This window comes from Chinchilla lanigera, unplaced genomic scaffold (assembly GCF_000276665.1).
Source record: "Chinchilla lanigera isolate Chin_1 unplaced genomic scaffold, ChiLan1.0 scaffold00017, whole genome shotgun sequence".
In the NCBI taxonomy this organism is placed as follows: Eukaryota; Metazoa; Chordata; class Mammalia; order Rodentia; family Chinchillidae; genus Chinchilla; species Chinchilla lanigera.
The window spans coordinates 2,982,817-3,003,723 of NW_004955418.1; the positions used below are offsets into that span (position 1 = coordinate 2,982,817).

Genomic DNA, 20,907 nt, shown 5'->3' on the forward strand with positions numbered 1-20,907 from the left:
TGGATGAAGGAAGCCCAGGGCGTTTAGCCAAGACTGTCAGAGAGTCAGGCAGGTCTGTCACTTCTCCTTGGGTTATATCAGTGAGGTTATTAAGACTGACGGGACTGAAGCAGTAAGGCACCTGACTGCTTGTCTCTCACATCCTTGCCAAGGGCACGAGCCAGAGAACTGTGATCATGGTGCCGGAGTGACCAGGTGTTTGGGCAGCGCGTGTTACCCTGCATAAGAAAGAAGGCAGACTGTACAAAATCACAAGAGACCAGGGTGTGTTTCAGTTTATTGTCTTCCTACAAAATAGAACCCAATCCAGCCTGTGAACATATACAAATAATAGTGTATGTTTCAAATAGAGAGAAAGGAGTGGCAAGAGGAAAAGTGACTGCTTTTCTTAGAGAATGAACAGCTTGAATGTTGAGAGAAAATGGGAGAGTTGTTTCTCCTTGTTAATCATCTTGGAGGATAAGACAGCTGTGCACCTGGTGTCATTCAGAAAGGCTGCTTATTCCCTGGAGGCCAACGCCATATTTCCCAGTGTGGAGACCCCTACTTCTCTTTTCTTTCACACTGTGCAGGTGAAAAGCCTGGAAGGCTTTCTTTCTGGAAACTCTTTTTCTTAGTCTATTTCCTGTTGCTGTAACAGAATATCTAAGAATGGGAATTTATAAAGAATAGCGGTTTATTTTAGCTCATGGTCTAGAGGCTGGGAAGTCCAAGATCAGGAGCTGCATTTAGCAAGGGCCTTGTGCTGTGTCATGACGTGCAGGCAAGCAGGTGTGTGGGGAAAGTGGGAGGTCTTGCTTCTTAACAATTCACTCCTGTGGCAAATCATCGTGTCCCACAGGAGCAGCATTAATCCTTTTATGAGGGCAGCACCCCATGATGTAATCACCTCTTATAGAACCCACCCCTCCTCAGTGCTGTTGCAGTAGAGATCCAATTTCAACATGAATTTTGGAGGAGACAAATCATGTCCAAAGCATAGCATTCTCCATGAAAATTGAGTTGTCCATTCGAAATTTTGTTAGCTATTGGAGCAGCATTGATTTCAGTATTGTACTCACTTTAAAGGACTTGGAATATTATGTTCTGTGTCGTCATTTCAAAATGTGCCTGTTTGCTTTATGAGCAGGTGAACTGACAGACATCTACTTTATAAAGGCTCTTTCGTCCCACATTTATTTATTTTGAGGAAATTTTCATGAACACATTGTTCAATGACTTTTCTCCTCGCTAAAACCTTCTTATAGTCACCCTGCAGAATTAATTTTCTTTGTGTGTAATTTTATTATCTTGTATGCACTCACTGATGCACCTTATCATCTCACTTTCTACGTTGTAGTGTGAGTGTATGTCTGTGTGTCTCTGGCTGTGTGTGCTCAAGGGTAGGTAAGGGGCTGGTTCATCTTTGTGTGAGTGTGCTCCTCAGGAGGCATCTGACATGACATACAGAGAACATGTGTGGTCAGCATTCCATAAATGTTAAGTGAATGGGTGAATGAGTGATATCCCAGGGTAGAGCCTACTTCTGGAACGTTGAATCTCGTGTCCAGTATTCTAGATGCAATCCTTAAAACTAGGATATTGTACGCAGTGGGAAATTCTTGTGCTCCTTTTCCAGTTGTGGAGCAGCAGCCTGATGTGTTCCATTGTGTTCTGACACATGCTGCATTAGATTGCCTGTTGATAATGAGTGGTGACAAGTGCCATCGTAGCATAGCTGCTTTGGTTCCAAGGTCATGTCTTTCCCTTGGTTGCACATGTAGGGGTTTTGCATTTCAAGATGTTGGCTTATGAGACTTGGTAGCTTGTGTTTATTATTTATTTTTTTTGAGGAATTAACATTGTCTGACCTCTGTAACCCCTGGTTTCCATTCTGATCAAGTGAGATGTGTGTGTGGCAAGCTTTGCACTGATGTTTAGCGTCGCTAATATGCACCGAGCTGATTGAATGGCCTGTGACTGAGTCTTGCCTGGTCTTTATCTTGCTGTAGAATTGTAATTTCTAACTCATTTCAGAATTTTCATAATATCTTTTCACCTCACAGATTCAGTCACTCCCACGGGAAGATAGTTATTTTTAAATTGTACTGACTATTACTATTGTGAAATTTTTTGATACATTAACCAGTTTTTCCTGTTCCATTCAGTTAAAAGCTTTCCTCTTACCTTTCTTTATTGAACATTTTTAAGGGTGGGAAAAACATTATAAAGATAGGAAAACAAAAAATTATATATGTATATATATATATATAATGAAACCGAACATCATATGTTACCACATTAATGTGCACTGTTTTTAATGTACCAGTAAAAATAAATTTAAATTTAAAAATTTTTTAAAAGTTTTATTTACAATGAAAAATGAATTGAAGAATCTGTAGTTTATTGTCTTTGAATGATGATGTTGGAAAGAGAAATCAAAAACTTTCCTCAATTTGGGCCTTGCTGCTCCAAGATTAGACGAAGCTGTTGGGACCCCAGGCCCCTTGCCTTCCCTCCTCTCTTGCACGGCTCTCGCTGAGTCTCCATGTGCAGGTATGGTACGGGGCTCCCCGAGCTACACAGCTCTCTCTAAGAGCCTGGCCAGCTGACATTTTTATCGCAGTCTTGTGAAACCTAGAGAGCGAAGGAACCCAATGACCTCCAGAACTCAGATGATACATGGATGTTGTCCTAACTGTCAAACTTTGTGGTAAATTTTTATGTACTAATAGAAACACAAAGCAAGTGTTAATAGGTATTTGTGTGTGTTTTCTCCTCTTTGAGAAATACAGGGCCAGCCAGAAACAGGCCATCCACTGAGTGCTTCTATTCTGTGGGAAGAATTCATAGCTTTATATACATAGCGGAATGGATCTACTCTGTGTCCAGTACATCATTTAGCATTGGGATTGATTTTGCTCAACCTGGATGAATAAGAGTTTGCCTATAAACTGCTATTTTTATACCAAAGCCATCTCTTTAGTCATTTTGGGCTTCAAAAGCACCTGACTGATGACAGCCTCTGCTTCAGATATCTTTTCTGTTTTAAAAGTGAGTCAATCTAGACCTTTTAAAAGAAGAAAAATGATGAAACCAGAATAATGGACACTGTTTTATGTTGCTGCCTTTCCATATATTGGTTACTTTACTTTATAAAAAGGCTGGAAAATTGGAATTGTCATGTGGGTGGCAGTGCGTGAATAGTTTAGTACTATAATGATGACAGCGTATACTTAGTATGGATGTTCCTTTACCCTCAACCAAGGGGAGGGGAAAGGGGAACTGGGCAGGTAGGTCCCCTTGGATTTCTCTTTCAGCACCCCAGTTCCTAACACAGCAGTGCTAGGAGAGGTGTAAAATCTCAGCAAGACAGGGGTCCTGGGGATAAGGTGGCTCAGAGGAGCCAGCTTCTTCTTCCTTCCTGTGAGACTTGCTGCTTCTTTATTCAGGACAATGAAGAAATGGAAACTGGGTGTCTTGGCCCTTAGGGCCCCCCAGTTTTGCCTAGCACAGTGAGGGAGAAGTTCTGTCTCTGCCATTCATCCAGGGCCCTGCTCTGGCTTTGCTGTGCTTCTGGGGAGCTCCTGATGCCTTATCTCTGCCTTTGTGTGTCTCCTGGCCTCTCCTACAGGTGGAAGGGCTGGGCTGGAGACTTCTCTCTTTTTCTTGCAATGATTGTATTTCAGAAAGATGGGATTTAAAAGAAGGCCTCTTCCCAGGGCTAGAGTTCTCCCTTCCCTGCTAGAAAAACTATTCATTAAAGATTAATCTGAATTAATAGGTAAGTGCCTTAGACTGACTAAAGGCAGTAATCGTGAATGACCCTCACAACTTCATAGTGATCGTCCGTCCCTAGCATATGTTGCATACACTTTGTGTGAGCCAGGAGCCACACTAAAGACTTTCCGTGCATTAACTTATTTCATCTGCTCAGAAGCCCTGTGAGGAGATGTTCAGGCACTTGTCCCGTGTTGCGTGTGGTGACAAGGGGCGACTCAGAATGAGACCCGGGTGGGTCTGCTCTGGAACTCAGGCCTTCAGCCCCTGTGCTGTGCTGCTCTTCTGTATCCCTAATGACGGTTTGATGTCCTTTGCTTCCCGGGGTGGGACTGGGAATGAAGAGTTTGTGGATGAAGCAGGGGAGACGTGGCTCTTAAATGATTGTGATGGGTGATTTGGAAAGACACCTGCGGAGCATTCTTTGTCGTATTGTTTCTTTTCCTACCAGTAGTGGAACAGAAAATGTTACTGTTCCCCCGAGCTAGTACACAGCCAGTATACTTCACTTTGTCAGTTTCCCAGGTAACAGTTCCTGTTCCAGTTTGGTTGCTTCTGTCTCTTAGTAATGGCTGGTCACTGTGATGTACACTGTCCCCAGTTGACAAGCCATTCTGCCTCTGTACTTCCTGCTTGCTTATCCCATATAAGCCCTAGACCACCAGAGGTCAGGGTCTGACATTCTGGGAATGATCCTGATCAGTGCTTGTCCACATAAAAAAACTACCTCCCAATCCTGGGTTTCGTTTTGGTGTTTCTGCTTGTCATTTCAGTAGTAGTAAGAAACTCTGGATGTTACTGACCTTATAATCAGTGTGGTGCCTCAGCCCAGGACCCAGGAAGCACAGTTTGGTTTTTCTTCTTCTCCTTTATACCATCAGCACTATTTTTCTCTTTCCTTAATGTTCTAGCCATGGAAAGCTCTTTGTATGTTTGTGTGTGTGTGTGTGTGTGTGTGTGTGTGTGTGTGTGTGTATATGGTACATGAAGTGTTTCCTTTGTCAAGGATTTGTCATTTAAATAGTATTTTGAAAATATTCTTGAAGTAAAGACTAATGAAAAGGAACTAATTTCTATCATTATTCTTTTCTGCCTCACACAGTATTGGCTGGATCCTGCGAAGACCCTTGCTGAACACAAAGAGCTGATCAACAGTAGGTATTCAGTTTTAACTTTGTTAAGGGCATGCTTACTTGGGAGCAGATGCTGGCTTTAGTACTGGAGAAATGCATGTGCCAGTGTTATGCTATGAGGCATGCAAGGGGGTACTGTTATGCATTTCAAGGCTCTGCTTGTCTGTCTTAGGCAGACTCTGAGTGGATCGTAATACTATACAGTATTGACTTTCTCCTGGGGTGCACCTTCCCCTGACGTGATTTTTTTCTATGCTTGTCTTTAAAATTTGACTTTAAAGACACATATAGAAAAGGCAGAGGGCATGGATTTGAAAATGAGGCGATGGGTTATGGAGTGGTTTTTTTTTTTGTTTTTTTGTTTTTCTACAGTACTGGGAACCGAACTCACGACCTTGCGCTTGCCAGGCAGGCACTTTACTGCTGAGCTAAATCCCCAGCCCCCTAGAGTGGTTTTATTATTCACACCACTCAGTTTACTGTTCAGTAATTAAGGGTTGCTCTTGTGACCTGAAAAATTACTACAGGTCCAGAGAGAGGCCATCCATTTTCAGCAGTTAGCTGTTGGTTTTGTCAATATGAATATTACTAGGACACTCAGTGTAATTGTATATTACTTAATCTTAATTTCTACAATGCCATTTTATTTGTAAACACACACACACACACACACACACACACACACACAGAGAGAGGAAAATAGTCCTTTAATTTTTTTGGCTGTGTTGGGAATGTACCTTAGTGGCAGAGTACTTGCCTAGCTAGCATGCACAAGATCCTAACTTCAATCCCCAGTACTGGAAGAAAAGAAACACAGGATATTATTTTTAAATTGTGGTAAAATATATATAAAATTTACCATTTTAACCACTTTTGTCTACAATGCAGTGAAATTAAGTACACTCACATTGTTAGCTAGGTGCAGTACTAGCCTATAATCTGAGCACTGAAGGAGGCTGAGGCAGGAGGATTGCAAGTTTGAGTCCCACCTGGGCAACTTAGCAGAGACTCTGTCTTAAAATACAAAATTAAAGGGGAAAAAAGGGCTGAGGATGTTGCTCAGTGGTAGAGTCCTACATCTAGCACTGTGGGGGGTGGGGAGGGAGAAAACCCATTGCAAAAGACTCATTCATATTGTCATGCAGCCATTGTCACTATCTCCAAAATTTTTTCATCATCTCAAACAAACTGAAATTCTACTCATTAAACCAGTTTTCTCCAAATGTGTGAATTATTTAAGTCAGCACTAAGTGGATTGTTCAAATCAGCACTTAGGGAGTTCTTGATTGCCTCATCCCAAGTGTAGACTTGCTGTGGGTGTCAGCCCCTTCCTCATGGTGGTCTGGGCTGTGTGGTGCTTCCCGTCCAAGGGCAGGTGCACCAGCCCCAAAATGGGAGAGCAGGTACCCCGGCTCTGCTGGAAATGAGCGCTCTTTCTCCGACGTCAGCATCGCTTTGTTTCTGTGCTTTGCCACCGCGATGGTGGAAACCCCTGGAGTTCACGAGTGACACCTTTGGTCCAGTTGAACCAATTAAAAAACCAGGTGGAAAATTAGAAAAATTTCAGGAATGATTATTTTAAAATAAACTCACAGGTTTCTATTATAAGAAAAAAGTTGAAATTTCAATTGAGGTGATAAAGAAGCATGTGAATTATCTTAAGGTGCATTAAGTGTTTCTGAACACAAAGTGTCTATTCACATCATATCAAATATTCTACTTCAATATCATATAAAAAGCAATCACTTTTTTGTCCTAAAAATGTAATATTATGACAAATGTAATGTACAGTAAGAATAAAACACTATTGCCCTTGAAGAAATACGTCACTGAAGAACACTTACATTTCATCTCATGAAGTAATTTGATAATAAGTGAAGGAAAATGGCATCAAATCACCAAGAGAGAGCTCAGAAGGAATATCTAACATTCCAGAGTATGTATTGGTCCCAAGGGTTTTTACAGTCTTGGGGTATCTGTCCTTAAGCTAGTTGGAAATTCCTTGTTATCCTTAGAGGCCTTCAGACTAATCTTCACCAAAAGTAGATCAGGAGAGTCCCACTTTCTGGCTTTTTTCTTTTTTTTTAAAGTAAAATAATCTTAGCTTCACTTTACACAAAGTTTCTTCAGTGTTGAATCTGTGGGTGAAGATAATAACTTGACAATTGGCTTCATCACCACTGATTTTTATAATTAGTCTTGGAATAGGAAGCTGGAAAATATCTAGGTAAACTTACTCTTGCCTGAAAATGGTAACTTGGTAGCCTTTAATCTCTGCTAAGCAGTGATCGATGTATAGAGGAGTGTGTGTTCACTCTAAAGGTGTTAGAGTTTTGCTTCTCCCTGTGAAGCTGTATAAAGTAGTGGCCAGACAGCACTGAACACTAGGTATTGGCAAGCTTGGTTTTCATCTCTGAGGTTGCTTAACTCCTTGGAGCACTACCTGCCTTGCTTCTTTTACCAGGTTGTGGTGGGACTCAAATGTTCATGTTACGTTTTGTACCTTATCAGGTACAATCAAATGGGAATGATGCTTTGTATTTAGGACCCAAACCCCTTTGTATGTGAGTGGGGAGTGGCTGAATTGGACCAAGAGTCCTTAAAGAAAATTAGCCCAAATTGAGTGCTTTTCAAACTTTTGCTTAACTATTTATCACTAAACACATTTGACACAGCTGCACTTCGTGAATAGGGTGTAATCTGTCATGCTCCAGAGAATAAAGCAGCTTTGGGGTCTAGAGAAGGCCTCTTCCCTTTGTGCAAAGTCTCTGCACATCTGTGTGCTCTCCACCCCCTCGGTACCAACCCCACTGCCTGCGGGCACAGGCCGACCCATCTGCTTAGGAACACAGAGCTTGACTGACGCAGTCAGATCAGCAGAGAGAGGTCTTCCTGGATCTTCTAAATATTTAATAGTCTTGCTTGCCTGACATCTATGTTCAGGGGTTAGGGTGTATTTGTCAGGAATATAAACATAGTGGTTAAGAAAACATAGAAATCAAACAGATGGAATCTGTTCTAATGAAAATAAATTAGAGCAAAGTTCTAAAATGTTTGCTTTTTGAAGACTCTAGTATAAGAGGTGCTAGATGAGGGAGAGGGGGATAGGTCCCGGCCTTGACTTTGTCATTTGTATGCTGGAAATACGGCATTGGGTATTACAAACATAAGCATATGTGAGTAATAATAACAGCATAGTTTGCATATTATAAATGCATTATTATCTTTATTACTTATTCATTTCATTTCCCCAACTTCTAAATTTATAACTTTATTGTTCAGTTAAAAATGAGATTTGGGGGCTGGGGATATAGCTCAGCAGCATGGCGCCTGCCTGGCAAGCGCAAGGTCCTGAGTTCAATTTCTAGTACAAAAAAAGAAATAGAAAAGATATGAAGCATGAACCCAGTTAAAGTCTCTGTTACTGTGTAACTAACATAAAGTAAACCTAGTCTTTCAACCCCCCGCCCCCGTTTTAACTTGGAATCAAACTCAGGACCTTGCACTTGCCAGGCAGGTGCTGTGCCACTGAGCTATGTCTCTAGCCCTCTATTTTATTTCTGTGGGAGAACGTCTATTAAAAAATTGCAAGTAGGGCTGGAGATACAGCTTAGCAGCATAGCGCCTGCCTGGCAAGCTTGAAGTCCTGAGTTTGATTCCTGGTACCCCCCAAATAAATAAATAAATAAATAAATAAATAAATAAATAGCAAGTATAACTACCATTTGGTGCACCAAGTAAAAAGTCCTTTTTAAAAAAGTGTATTAGATTTAGTTATTGCATGGCTTGGAAGTACTTAGTTTTGAAAATAGTGTACATCAGATTCATACCCTGTGAAACAGAACTATTTCTAGTAAGGTGTAATGTAATATGGTAACCCCCAAGGGCCTTTTATCCTCCTGCACAATATGAATGTTTATTTTACATTTGCCCATGTATTTACAACTCCAGGCTTTGTTTATGATTTTTTGGTTTTTGTTTTTGTTATCTATAGACTTAGTTTTTCTGTGTTTGGTAAAATGAGATGAGAAATTTCTTCTTCCACTTGTAAGAATTCACTTTTAGATTCAGAAAAGTTTAAGAATGAAACAAATAATTGGCATTAATTCTATCACAGAGCTTCACTAATGATTTTTTAAAAAGATACATGATAGGAAAATTCTAACTAATCAGTTTAAAGAGAAAATTTTTAATCCCTCTTCCCAAATTTTGCTGGTAATTTTTATAGTATTTTTCTAGGAAAAAACATAGATTATCTATGTTATCTATGATTCCACAAAAGAATAATATTTCTTGCACTTTGGAATATAAATTGATGGTCTTTCCACATCAGTATCTGCAGATCTTAAGTTTAAATGGTATACAACTTGTGATTGTGGTTGGCTAAGATGGTCCACCTGCTGCTGAGAATTTGTTTCTAGCTTTTTGCAGAGGTATACATTTTTTTTTTATCATTGAAGTGGTAGGTGGATGGTTTATAAAATCATTAATTTTGTTTATCAACACTCATTCTTTATGAAAAAATGTGTTATTGAGTAATGGTAAAAGTATAAACAATTAAAATTGTGCATAGCTTCATCAACCAGATAAAATTCAGCAGCATTCTAGTGTGTTTGGCCTTATGTGTTTGTTCATTTGCACATACATGTACATGTGCACACACATGTGTGCACACTTTGTTGAACTCCTACTGTCAACAGTTTCAAACCCTGCTTTTTCCATTTTGTTTTCTTGTGTCTTGTGATGTTCTTAGTGTAATTCTTAATATTTATATAATCTGATACTACTTTGACTATAATGCAAAATTTAGTTAATTCCTATTTCTTATTTTAGCTGGACCTCCATATACTCTGTATTTTGGTATTAAGTTCTATGCTGAAGATCCATGTAAACTGAAAGAAGAAATAACCAGGTACAGTGTTGACTGTTTTTGAACAGATGCAGTTATGGTATGTGTAAAATGCTTTATTGAAAACAAGCTAAAATTGATGTCAACCATTCAGATGTGTGTCTGCCTGAATTTTGTATTTTTTCTCCTGTGAGGATTAAATGTGTACTAGCATTGCATGAGACAGATTGGAATCTGATGATAGATGTGTTTGAAAAATGCCATGAACCGGGGTGACATGATGGTAGATTTTGCATCTGCTCTGATGGGCTATTCTGTATCATTATTGCTAGGCATGGATTCTGCTTTTGTATTCATAAAAAATAATCATTTGAACTGCCTAATGCCCAGTTTGCATATGTAAATATATATTTGAAGAACCACTTCTTTCCCTTTAATTACTTGTAGGTAAAATGTCAGCTATTCAGATGTTTCATTTATCTCTCCAGGAAATGAAAAGACAGTTACCTTTAGTGTTAAGGAGGGTAATAAAAGTCTAATGTTTTCATGAATTACTTTACTTTTGTCATCAAATATTTTATTTCACGTAAGGCAAAATATCTACTTGATGTTGATCAGGTTGTAAGAATAGTTCATGCCAGCATTGAAAGTGGATTATAAAGATCTTAGGGTGGTTTTGTGCTGGAACAATTTCATGATTGGTGAACTGGCTGCATGTAGTAGCAGAAGCAAAAGCATTTTCCCTAAATTAAGTGATCAGTTTTTCAGTGAAACTTTATCATGGGCTCAAATAAAGCCTAATGCATTACTTTAAGATTATGTCTTTGATAAGTAAGGCAGCCTGTGGTTTTGTTTCTATTCCATCCATTTGTCATTCTTCTTAGATGCTCTTTTATATTGCACACCGAAGAGCGAGACGAGAGTAGACTGATCAGACCTTTTCCATCCCTTGCTGAAGGGTAGGCCTCATTTCTTGCGAGCTGTACAGATCTCTGTATTCACTTCTTTCATCATCACTCTGTTAGTCAGTGCTGTGAAAAACAGGATTCCCACTGAGATTTTCTCAGAGCACACTGCTGTGGGAGATGGGCCTTTGGGGTGGGCAGGGGATGTCAGGGAGGTGTGATGTTTACCAGAGAATTCCATGGGGGAGACTGAATGCAAATGGTATAAAAATACTTTCATATCTTTAACTCATGAGGGAATTAGAAAGGAACAACAGTTTGTCAATATACAGTGAAAGCCCATCATGTTGAGGTTGTCAGTAACCTCTCTGTGCCTCAGTTTCCTTAGTTGTAAAGTTGAAGATGTACCTGTCTCACAAGCTTCTTTTAAGCCTTAGCTGGAATAATGTACTTAGAGCTTTTACAGTTGTGTTTGACTCATTGTTAAGTGCTGGGCAGATGTTAATACTTTCTATTTCATGCTGTCTTTGTCCTGGCAAATATAGCATGGAATTATATTTTCAGTGGGGTTAGGTTTGAAAAGTATTTGAATTAGTGGTGAAAAGGGAGGAAAAAAGTGTTTCTTAATGCCTTACTTTACCTCTGTTTACCACATATTAATATCAAACAGACATTTCCCTATAGAACCTACTAATGACTTGTTAACAGAATAAATGGATTTGTGTGCAGTGTTCCATTAAGAACCAGATCACATACTTGGCTTATAAATGTTGGCTGTGATTTATAATATATTCTTTGTCTGAAATATGTAGTTGAACTTCAGTGAGTTAAAGATGCATTTAATGTGGTTTCACTTATTATTAGTGTGTGCTGAAAAATAAAGCCATTGAATACCGTAAATATGTTAATTTGAGTGGCCAAGCATAGTGGGTCTGAAAAGCAACTCAGTTGCATGAGATCATTTTGTTGGCAAAACCAAAACTAAAAAAAGAAGACTCACTAACATATGCTGTTAAAAGTATACTTAGACTAACATTTTCAGGTTAAATGTTTATTTTGATTCAGTTCTTTACAAAATTGTTCCAGCCTACTCTGTATTTTTTTGTTTGTAATTTTTTGATATGAAATATAATACATATAGTAAGCCTGCTTATATATATATATATATAGATTTAAAAAAAAATCATGTAGGAACTTTTACTAATCTAACTCAATCTTTTTACCCCTGCAGAATATTACTTATCCATGCCCTTGTGGATGGCCATCCAGGTTGTCTGCTTTTTTTTTTTTAATAATTTAGTTATAAATAATGCTTCAGTGAAGCTTCTCACACACATATGTAATCATACTAGATACAGCATTCAGTAAGGACATGGTACCTAGGGATACACAGGAAGATAAAGTTTTAGATTATAAAAACTAACATAGGATCATAGTCCTGGAGTTCCTGCCCTGTGTTTTAAAATGTTTTGTGAAATAAATGAAGCTGCAGGATTCTAAGGTCATATATTCTAACCCCTACCTTTGACACACAAACCAGTTCATTTAAACATTTTTTAGAGAGGAAACCTTATAACCGTGAAAAGCAGTAAGACATTCAATTGGAAATAAGTGACTGAAACTTTTATTATTACTACCAAGTTTTCTTTTTAGGTCTATTCAGAGTAAATCTATAACCTCTAATCATTAGTCCTTTAAATAATTTGTGTCCTCATGAGATTCATTAATTTTTCTTCAATTTTAATGCAAATATTTTTATATCCTTCCGTGTATTATGTTATTTATACCTCTGTGTCCTATGCGGATCAGTTAAGGTGATAGGCTTTAGAATCAGACAGCTGAGGTTTATGTCCTTGATCTGTCACTCTAGCTGGGCAATTCTGAGAAGATCACATAACTTTTTAATCTCAATTTTGTCATCTATATAGTAGATAGAATTATAGTATTTCTTTAAAAAGACGCCTGGAGGCATAAATACAATAATATATCCAAAGTACCTACCATAATGCAGAAAGTCTCAGTATTTCATAGATGGTAAGTATAGTGAAAATGGAAAAAAATTTATAAAATGGAAATAAATCACAAAAATTTATGTATACAAATATAAAAATATATAAAATGCAAATAAATGGCAAAACAAATATATAAAATATATAAATATATAAAATATTTATAAAAATTTTATATTTTTCAAGTTATTGATTAAAAAATTGTGTAAAGACCATCATGGAGGCCTGAGATGGGTCTTCCAGGTAGGTTTAAGTCAGAACTTTCTGAGTGTAGGGGTTCATGTAACTGTGAATCATCTTCGTACTGCCCTCTAGCCTACATTTCCGGAACGTGCACGTCAAGACCACATTCACTCGCTCCTTTTCATTCTGGAACTATGTGTTCCCTGTGCAGACAGTGGTCAGGGAGAGGTCCAGTATCAATGCGGATGAAGAGAGAATCTGTCAGCTGCCCTGCTGGCGTCCCTACCTGTGATGCCATTGGCATTTTGCTGAACTTCTATGTATCTAACAACTCTTTCTATAAGGAAAGTGTTATTTCCAAATGACTCACTGATGACTTTTTTAAGATTCTAAAGAGAGGTACTGTATTTGATGTTTCTAGTTTTTGTAATACATTATAACATTTTGTTGGAGATTGACATCAAGTCACTTGTCACTATTACCATTCTTTTTGTAAACCATACTCTCTCCTGGGTGAAGCTAGCTTGATTTAGCTTCTTTACCAGCTCAATGACATCCTTCTATATGTCTTTCCTGAGTTGTCGTCTCTTGTCAGTGAAGGTAACGGTCCTTAGGTCCTTATCTACCCCAGAGCGGAGGTGAGGGTCACCTGCCATTAGAGACACAAAAGACATTTGTGAACTTTGAAGGACTGTGCAGTGGTGCGGGTCCTCAACAACTTGTTCTTCTTGGTTTCAGTTCAGCTTCTTCTAATGAATACCAAATAAATGGAAAACTGTGAGGCCAGCGTTTCCAATCTGTCATTCGTGTTGTGCTGATGTTTTAAATTGGAATGGGTGGAAGATCGCAAGCTTCTCCCCATCCTCATGATCTAGCTTGGGAGACAGCATGTGTGCATCAACATATTAATCTCCTTAAGAAAGGAACCAGACGTTGCTTTATGAAGCCTCTGCTTTGCAACGTAATGTGTTCTGGAAACTTCCTTGTTAAACAGATCACCTTAATTTAGCAGTATAACGAGGGTCACAGTATAATTTGTTGTCCGAATGTTGACGTTTTAAAGAATGATGAGCAGAGTTGTTAATAATCTTACCTCTGTAATAGGCTTAAACTAGATGGAGCTGTCCAAGGCAAATTGGATATAGGTTTACCCTAATTACAATGAGAGATAGACAAAGAGGCAGTCATTCATAACTTTAATCAGAATGACACAGAAGGAAAGACCCAGTGACTTTCAATCTATTTTGTCCATAAAATAGACAAAATAAATTACAAATAGCTTGGGAAAGTAAGATGGGAGGATGGTGAGCTTGAGGCCAGCCTGGACTATGCAGCAAGACCCTGTCTCAAAAAACAGAGCAAATGTGTGATCTTTATCATAAATTTGTCTATATGGATCAAATAGAATAGCACAAATAATCATATTCTTAATTAAAACTAGTATGCTTGCATTATTCAGTTTCTTAAGGATCTCTGGTAACTGTAAAAGGTACACTGCTCAGGAAAGTTAGAAGAGATATCCTTTTTCTCCTTGTATTCCTCAAAAATTGCAAATCAGTTTTTTTGCTTCCATTTAGCTCTTTTTCATCTGTATACCCGTCTACCAGATCAGCTATTTAGTGAGCTCTAGCATGTGCTGAGCTCTAGATAGGCCGGTGGGACATGGTTACTGTTACTTTGTATCTGCTTGCCTTTATGTGGACAGGTGTATTTTTGTTTTTCTCTCTCCCTGTTTCTGTTGTCCTTTGTCTTCAGAGCAAGTGCCTGTGGGATTCGGTTCTTCTGTTTTTGTCCTTGGCTGGGGTTTTGATTATCTAGTCAAATGTTATAAAAGTCTTAATAGAAGAAGATAAATAGCACCTGTGACCCATTTCTTAAGAAACTGAACTTAAGGACTAGACAACCAAAGGTGCTATAGAGACATAGGCTGTAGCACACGTAAGTTTTCAGCAACCAGAGGTAACTCTAGCCAGTGTCTCTAGTTTATAAACTTTAGTACTTAAATTCTAATATTGTTTTACCCTTGTTTTTCCATCCAAGAGGAACACAAACTATCGTTAAAAAGTAGATTTGCTATCTTGGGTGAGCAGTCAGGGAATGGAAAGTGTTGAATAGGGTTGGAAAGATGAGTACAAATTAGGGAGTGAAGGTGATCCTCGATCTGTGGCAGGAGATTTGCACCATGCAGTAAGCGGAGATCTTACCAGCTGTCTTAGGAGCTTTATCCTCAAGGTCCAGGGAAGTCTTAAAATATTTCTAATCAAAACATGACATGATCCTATTTACCACCTGAATCCCATTTACCTCCTAGGAAGATTGGAAGGAAGGCTGGTTGAAAGGTTTTTAGAAGTCTGAAGGACAGTGACCCAAACTAGGGGATGGTGAGACGTGCATTGCTTTCCAATCACATGTGTTTGGTGATGGAGGGTGGACACCAGGGTTGGCCAGAGGACGAGCACCCCCAGATTTCCCTGACACGCACATTTGAGAATAGTATTGTAGTACTGTTTCCTGAAATGGGTAGTGGGAAAGCATGGGGCATTAAGCAGGTTTTTGCTAAAGCCTGTTGTTGCAGTCAAAGTTAATATCAGTCTTTTGACAGTAATTGGTGTACCATCTAACATTTGGATTCCCTCGGGAAGGATTTAGGTTGTGGGCAGTTGGAAAAGCAGGATTTATCACAGCAGATTTTTATAATTCGTTTTTTGCTTTTCTCCACCCCTCCTGGTGACAGCAAGAATCACCTTGCAAAGGGAGTGAAATCACAAAAAGCTTGAAATGTGTGCACGTGTGTGTGTGCATGTGTGTGAGTGGTGGGTGAGTCATTGTGTTGGTTCAGACCTCTCAGCCCACAGGCAGAAAAACTGAAAAAGAAAAAAACAAAAAGTGTGTCAAAGTTCTGTAGCATTCTGCTTGAGAGTTTTAGGATCAGATTGCTTGGATGCCAGTTCTGGATCTACCCTTAAACTAGTTACCAGATCTTGGGCAAGCTACTTTTCCCTTCCAGGTCTATCAGTTTCTTTATCTACAGAACAGAGGTAATAGTACCAACCTCATCTTTAAAGTTTTGCGTAAGTGGTTGTACGTAAACTACTTAAGGTGAGTTACAATATTTACAATGTTTAGAACAGTTCTTGGCACTGTAATTATAACAGATTTTCTTGTGGCAATGTGGAATGAGCAAGGCTGTGGATAATGAGCAGAGTCTTAATAAGTGGGAGGATTGACAGAATTATACTACAATGACTTTTTTGTCTGTACACGTAATTTTGGGCCTTGCAGATAACACCTGTAAAATAGGCGGGGTGCTTGTGATTTGTTCCTCCCAGTAAGAGCGTTTTGTAGTCAGTGCAGTGGCAGGGGCAGCAGTGAAATGGCCAGTGCTTTCTATCCAGCTGTGACTCTCCCCCTGAGGAGGGACCGTCACCCTCCCAGTCTTACATCCTAGCTGTTGGTGAGGATGGGCAGCTGCCCACCATGGCGGTGTCGTGAGTAGCAGAGCTGGGATGCAAGCCAGGCTGTTGACCTTGAGCCGCAAGTCTGTGCTGTGTCAGTGGGGCCTTCAGACAGTCTTGTCCCTCCCCACACGGCAGCCCTCACAGAAGGGTAGAGTGTGGCTTGGTTTCCATCCCATCCCCGGTCATTAGTGTTGACCTTGCTGATCAGGCCTGTAAGTTCGAGTTTGAGTAGTGTAAGAGATTGTTAATCTCTCTTCTCCATTTCTCTTTTAGATATCAGTTTTTCTTGCAGGTGAAGCAAGACGTCCTTCAGGGCCGGCTGCCCTGCTCTGTCAACATTGCTGCTCAGCTGGGAGCATACGCCGTCCAGTGTAGGTTCCACTCAAGTGTACTTGCTTCACAAATGCCTGCGAAGCGCTCCTAATGTTCTTTGTATGCAAGTTTATATTCTAAGCTCTTTTACCAAATGACATTTTTTAAAGAAGAACAAAAGTGAATTCCATCACAGTTCACATTTTCAGCAGTGTCCTAACAGAAGAGGTAATAATGGAGCCAGGTGCGCTTCTCTTGTGGTAGGTTGTGTGGAGTTTTCCTTGCCAGCATAGCATTGATTCTCAAGTAAGTGAAGGATCTAAAAAGCTCTTCCCAGAGTTCAGTGATTCTATACCCCGCTGCCGCTTCTGGCCAGGTGGTTTGGTCTCAGAGGTCACGTTGCTTCTGGGTAGCTGTTGTGAAGACTCCACGTGGTCCAGTGCCAACCTGAGTTCAGTGTGGCACACATTCGCTGCACGGTGCATGTCATCAGCTCTTCGCATCAGTATGGCGGCCATGTGGCATGGCTCTGGGTTGTTTTGCCTTTTCGGAGACTCACGGTGAGGTTATTTCTAATAATCATTGAGGACCTTTACAAATCAAGCTGGGCTTGAGCAACATGAGACAGCATGGGCTTTGCCCTTGTGGCACCTGTAGAATCAAATTTGTATATATAAAATGTCAAAAGTATCAAGTATATATTCTGGGTTAGGGGTTGGAAGGTAGATTAATACAGGGGCGAACGTTTTATAGGAGTAATGTGGTGAGTTTTCTGGTTTCCTTGTGTTCCTTTTGTAAACTGTAATCAGGTATTGCAGTACTGGGTTATTGCCATGACCGTTGCTGGGGTCATGGATGTTTAAAATCACATACTGTTTGTGTCATTGTCAAAGAGGAATTATTGGGGTCAACTTCAGCTTTTCTATTACTTACCCTAATTCTGTCTATGGCATTTTATTTCATGTGAACTGATAAGATTGATTGAAATGAAAATGGTGTAATTAGAGTCTTTGGGAATGCAGAAATAAGAAATTTGCATTTTAAGTCAAGGCTTTGTTTATACCATCACTATGTAGTCAAAGTTACAATAGTAAAATTATTCAGGAATTGTATAAATTTACTAATAAAGCATTTGAAGAAAAAATGCTCAAACATGATAGAGATACTTTATTCCTGTATTTTATAATACTTTCTTAAAATAGAATAAAATTACAATTTCTTTTCTTTTCCTCAGCGGAACTTGGAGATTATGACCCATACAAGCACATTGCGGGATACGTGTCAGAGTACCGGTTTGTTCCTGATCAGAAGGAGGAACTTGAAGAAGCCATAGAACGGATCCATAAAACTCTAATGTAGGAGTCCTGTCTGCCATGGCGTAATCAGTCATCATCCTAGGCTCTTGACAGTTAAACAAAGTTTCTGGAAGAATCAATTCTTCACCTGTGTCTTGAACATTCCAGCTTTTTCCTTCTGTAGTTTACCGGGCATAACACTAAAATGCTCTTTGAAAACTCCCGCAATTTGAAAAAAGTGTAAAGGAGGAAGCACTTAAAACAAGCATATTTTTGGTTACTGGCCTCTCGACTCTTCTGTGCATATAATTTTCCATAGAGAAAATTTGTTTTGTATAGGTAGTATATAGTTGTCCTATGATTTTATATAAGTGGGAGCAATCTGTGAGTACTGTTTTGCAATCTTTTTTTTACTTACTTGTATCCTGTGAAAAAATTTTAAAACTATACATATTATTTTTTGCTATTAAAAATAGCCATAAGTGCCTTAATGTATTTTAGATTTGCTCTGTGTTAAGTATATAAATCCATCACAGTTAGAAACAGAGTCTATTCAGGCTACAGCAGCCAATTCGGAGATCACAGTGACACTGGTGTGGAGCCTCGGAGAGCATTACATTAACACCACACACACTTCTGAGAATAGATGTGCTCCTAGTAGAATTTTCAACTAATAGCCCGGAACCTTGAAGTTATAATTTAATTATAGTTATTTTGGTTAAATCCTCTATACTGACTAACTTTGCTTTCTTGCTTCTTATGTAGCATTCCCCCTTGAATATACTTGATTTCAGATCTATTATAGTTAAAGGAAAAAATTGTAGAATTAATTTGCTCGACAGAAGTGTTTGCCTAAAGGATCTGTGTGAGTGAGGAGATGCAGAAGTCGACTGCTGAATGGCAATCAGAGAACAGCCTCTCTGTCTTGTATTAGCATGCAGTAGAATGCTCTCCAGCTGATTATAGAGTCCTTCATTTTCAGGTTGTGCTGAAGTGGATGCTAAGAGACTGATGGGTATAATATTATGGAGGGCAGCATGTTTGGCACATTCTGAGAATACTAATTTTGCTAGGAGTTTCAAAGTGCAGTTGTGTTTTGAAATTACTTTGGAGCTTTAGGTAGAAGCCCTCTTATATGTTTTGTGTAACAGTGTAGTCTGAGTGTTTTTACTAGGAAGAAAGCATGATCAAAGTTTGGTAGCTTTCTTGTGTCTAATTTGTGATGAGTGTTCTTCACGCATCTTACAAGTAGGCTATATTTCTGGCTTTTCAGTATGCCATGATGGAAATGAGGGAGTGCCTCAGAGCAGGATTCCTTTTTTTTGTTTGTTTGTTTGTTTGTTTGTTTTCTGGTACTGGGAATTGAACTCACAACCTTATGCTTGCCAAGCAGGCGCTGTGCCACTGAGCTAAATCCCCAGCCCCAGGATTTCTTAATTTATACAAATTTACAACTCCTTTTGTTAACCATTAAAATACACCCCATCCCTCAATTCATTTCTAACAGATGTACCCCGTCATTAGGAATGGATACTCTTTTCTATATGTTATAACCAGTGAAGATTTCTATAGTATTAAGAAAATAAAAGGCGCTATTACAAATTTTAGGTTACTAATGTATTTCCGAACTGCACCTATGCTTTGGAGATGTTGATGTGACCACTGGGTGTTGGGGGCCTTGTTCCACTCTTCTGCCCACCACTGTGCTAGTTCCTTTTGCTTCTGATGTAGAGCTACTGGTGCATGGAGACACTTCACTCTTTGCAAAGTGTATGCTTTTTAATTTAAGTGCTTATGTCCTCAATAGCCTCTTGGGGGGAGATTGAAAACGAAAAGTTTTAATATGTGCTAAGGCACTGAAGATAGGATATAATGAGATAGGATATAATGATCAAGAATAGATTTGGTAACTGAAATTAACCTAATGTAAGCATCACTTGGGTGTACAAAATTTTGTCACCAAGAAGAGAAAGGCTTTCTTGAAATATAGGGACTTAGTTTTGCATTAGTAAAAAGGATTATTTATTGTCCACTGAAGATAGTGCAGATAGTTTACATCCCCCATAAGTGCAGTAGCTATCTGTAAAGTAAGGCTCTTTGTCTTTATTCTGGGCATAGGGGTCAGGCTCCTTCTGAAGCTGAGCTGAATTACTTGCGGACTGCCAAATCCCTGGAGATGTATGGCGTTGACCTCCATCCTGTCTATGTGAGTAACATTTAATTAACACAAAATATTTTAAGCTGATGACATTTTTCTTAAAAAGTCACGGAAACTCCCAAAGGAAAGCTGCATTCCTCTTTCTTAGTAAGTAGATGATGCTTTTTCATCTGTGGTTTTTGAGCACAAAGCAGCTCTTGCATGGATTAAACCCTAATGAGCTTTGCATAGAAGTCTGTGATAGTATTTCCATGTGTAGAAAACAATTAACTGGGCTTGAAAACACAATCTGGATAGCAGCTCCAAAGGGCTTAGCTAAACGTCAAAACAATTTAAAATTGGTTTGTAATAGATCGCATTAGACAGAAAACAGGAGGATTTTCCAAAAATAATTTTTATGGCTGAAAAACATGAGTTAACTTGCTGGATAGAGCAGATGTTAGGCAGTAGTCCAGGTGCAGTGATAGGTAGTTTTGTGCTGGACATGCAGGTTCAGCCGGTAGAAGGGTTACCACCCACTACAGTTATTGCAATAGGAGTCTTTTTGCAGATTTGTTTGGTGGCTGATTAAATCTTGCCAAACATGGTCAGTGAACAGTTACACTGGATCTGCTCTTGAGTGTTCTGGAGGGAGGTCTTAGCCTGGAGTCATTTTTCTTAGGCTACCAATTGATTATTCTGCCATTGCTTTTGATTTTCTGAGTGTAGTTAGCAAAAGTCACATTCGATTATTTGAGGAAATGAGCCAAGTGATTTATGCCTTTTAGGAAATGAATTGCTAGAGAGTATATGTAGACTTTTTGAATCAGGGAACTGTTTTTAAGGAATGCTGATAAAACTTTCTCT

At 39.1% G+C, this 20,907-nt stretch overlaps 1 protein-coding gene across 4 annotated transcripts in view; it reads left to right on the top strand.

Annotated features, from left to right (window-relative positions):
• Positions 1-20,907, top strand: part of Epb41l4a (erythrocyte membrane protein band 4.1 like 4A) — a gene marked incomplete at its 5' end in the record, with an annotated part of 221,021 nt that overhangs the window by 106,472 nt on the left and 93,642 nt on the right. For all 4 annotated transcript variants that reach the window (XM_005382155.2, XM_005382157.2, XM_005382156.2 and 1 more), the window contains 5 exon segments: positions 4,862-4,913; positions 9,726-9,804; positions 16,570-16,667; positions 17,843-17,963; positions 20,022-20,109. In XM_005382155.2, the coding sequence (XP_005382212.1) occupies positions 4,862-4,913; positions 9,726-9,804; positions 16,570-16,667; positions 17,843-17,963; positions 20,022-20,109 (438 nt within the window).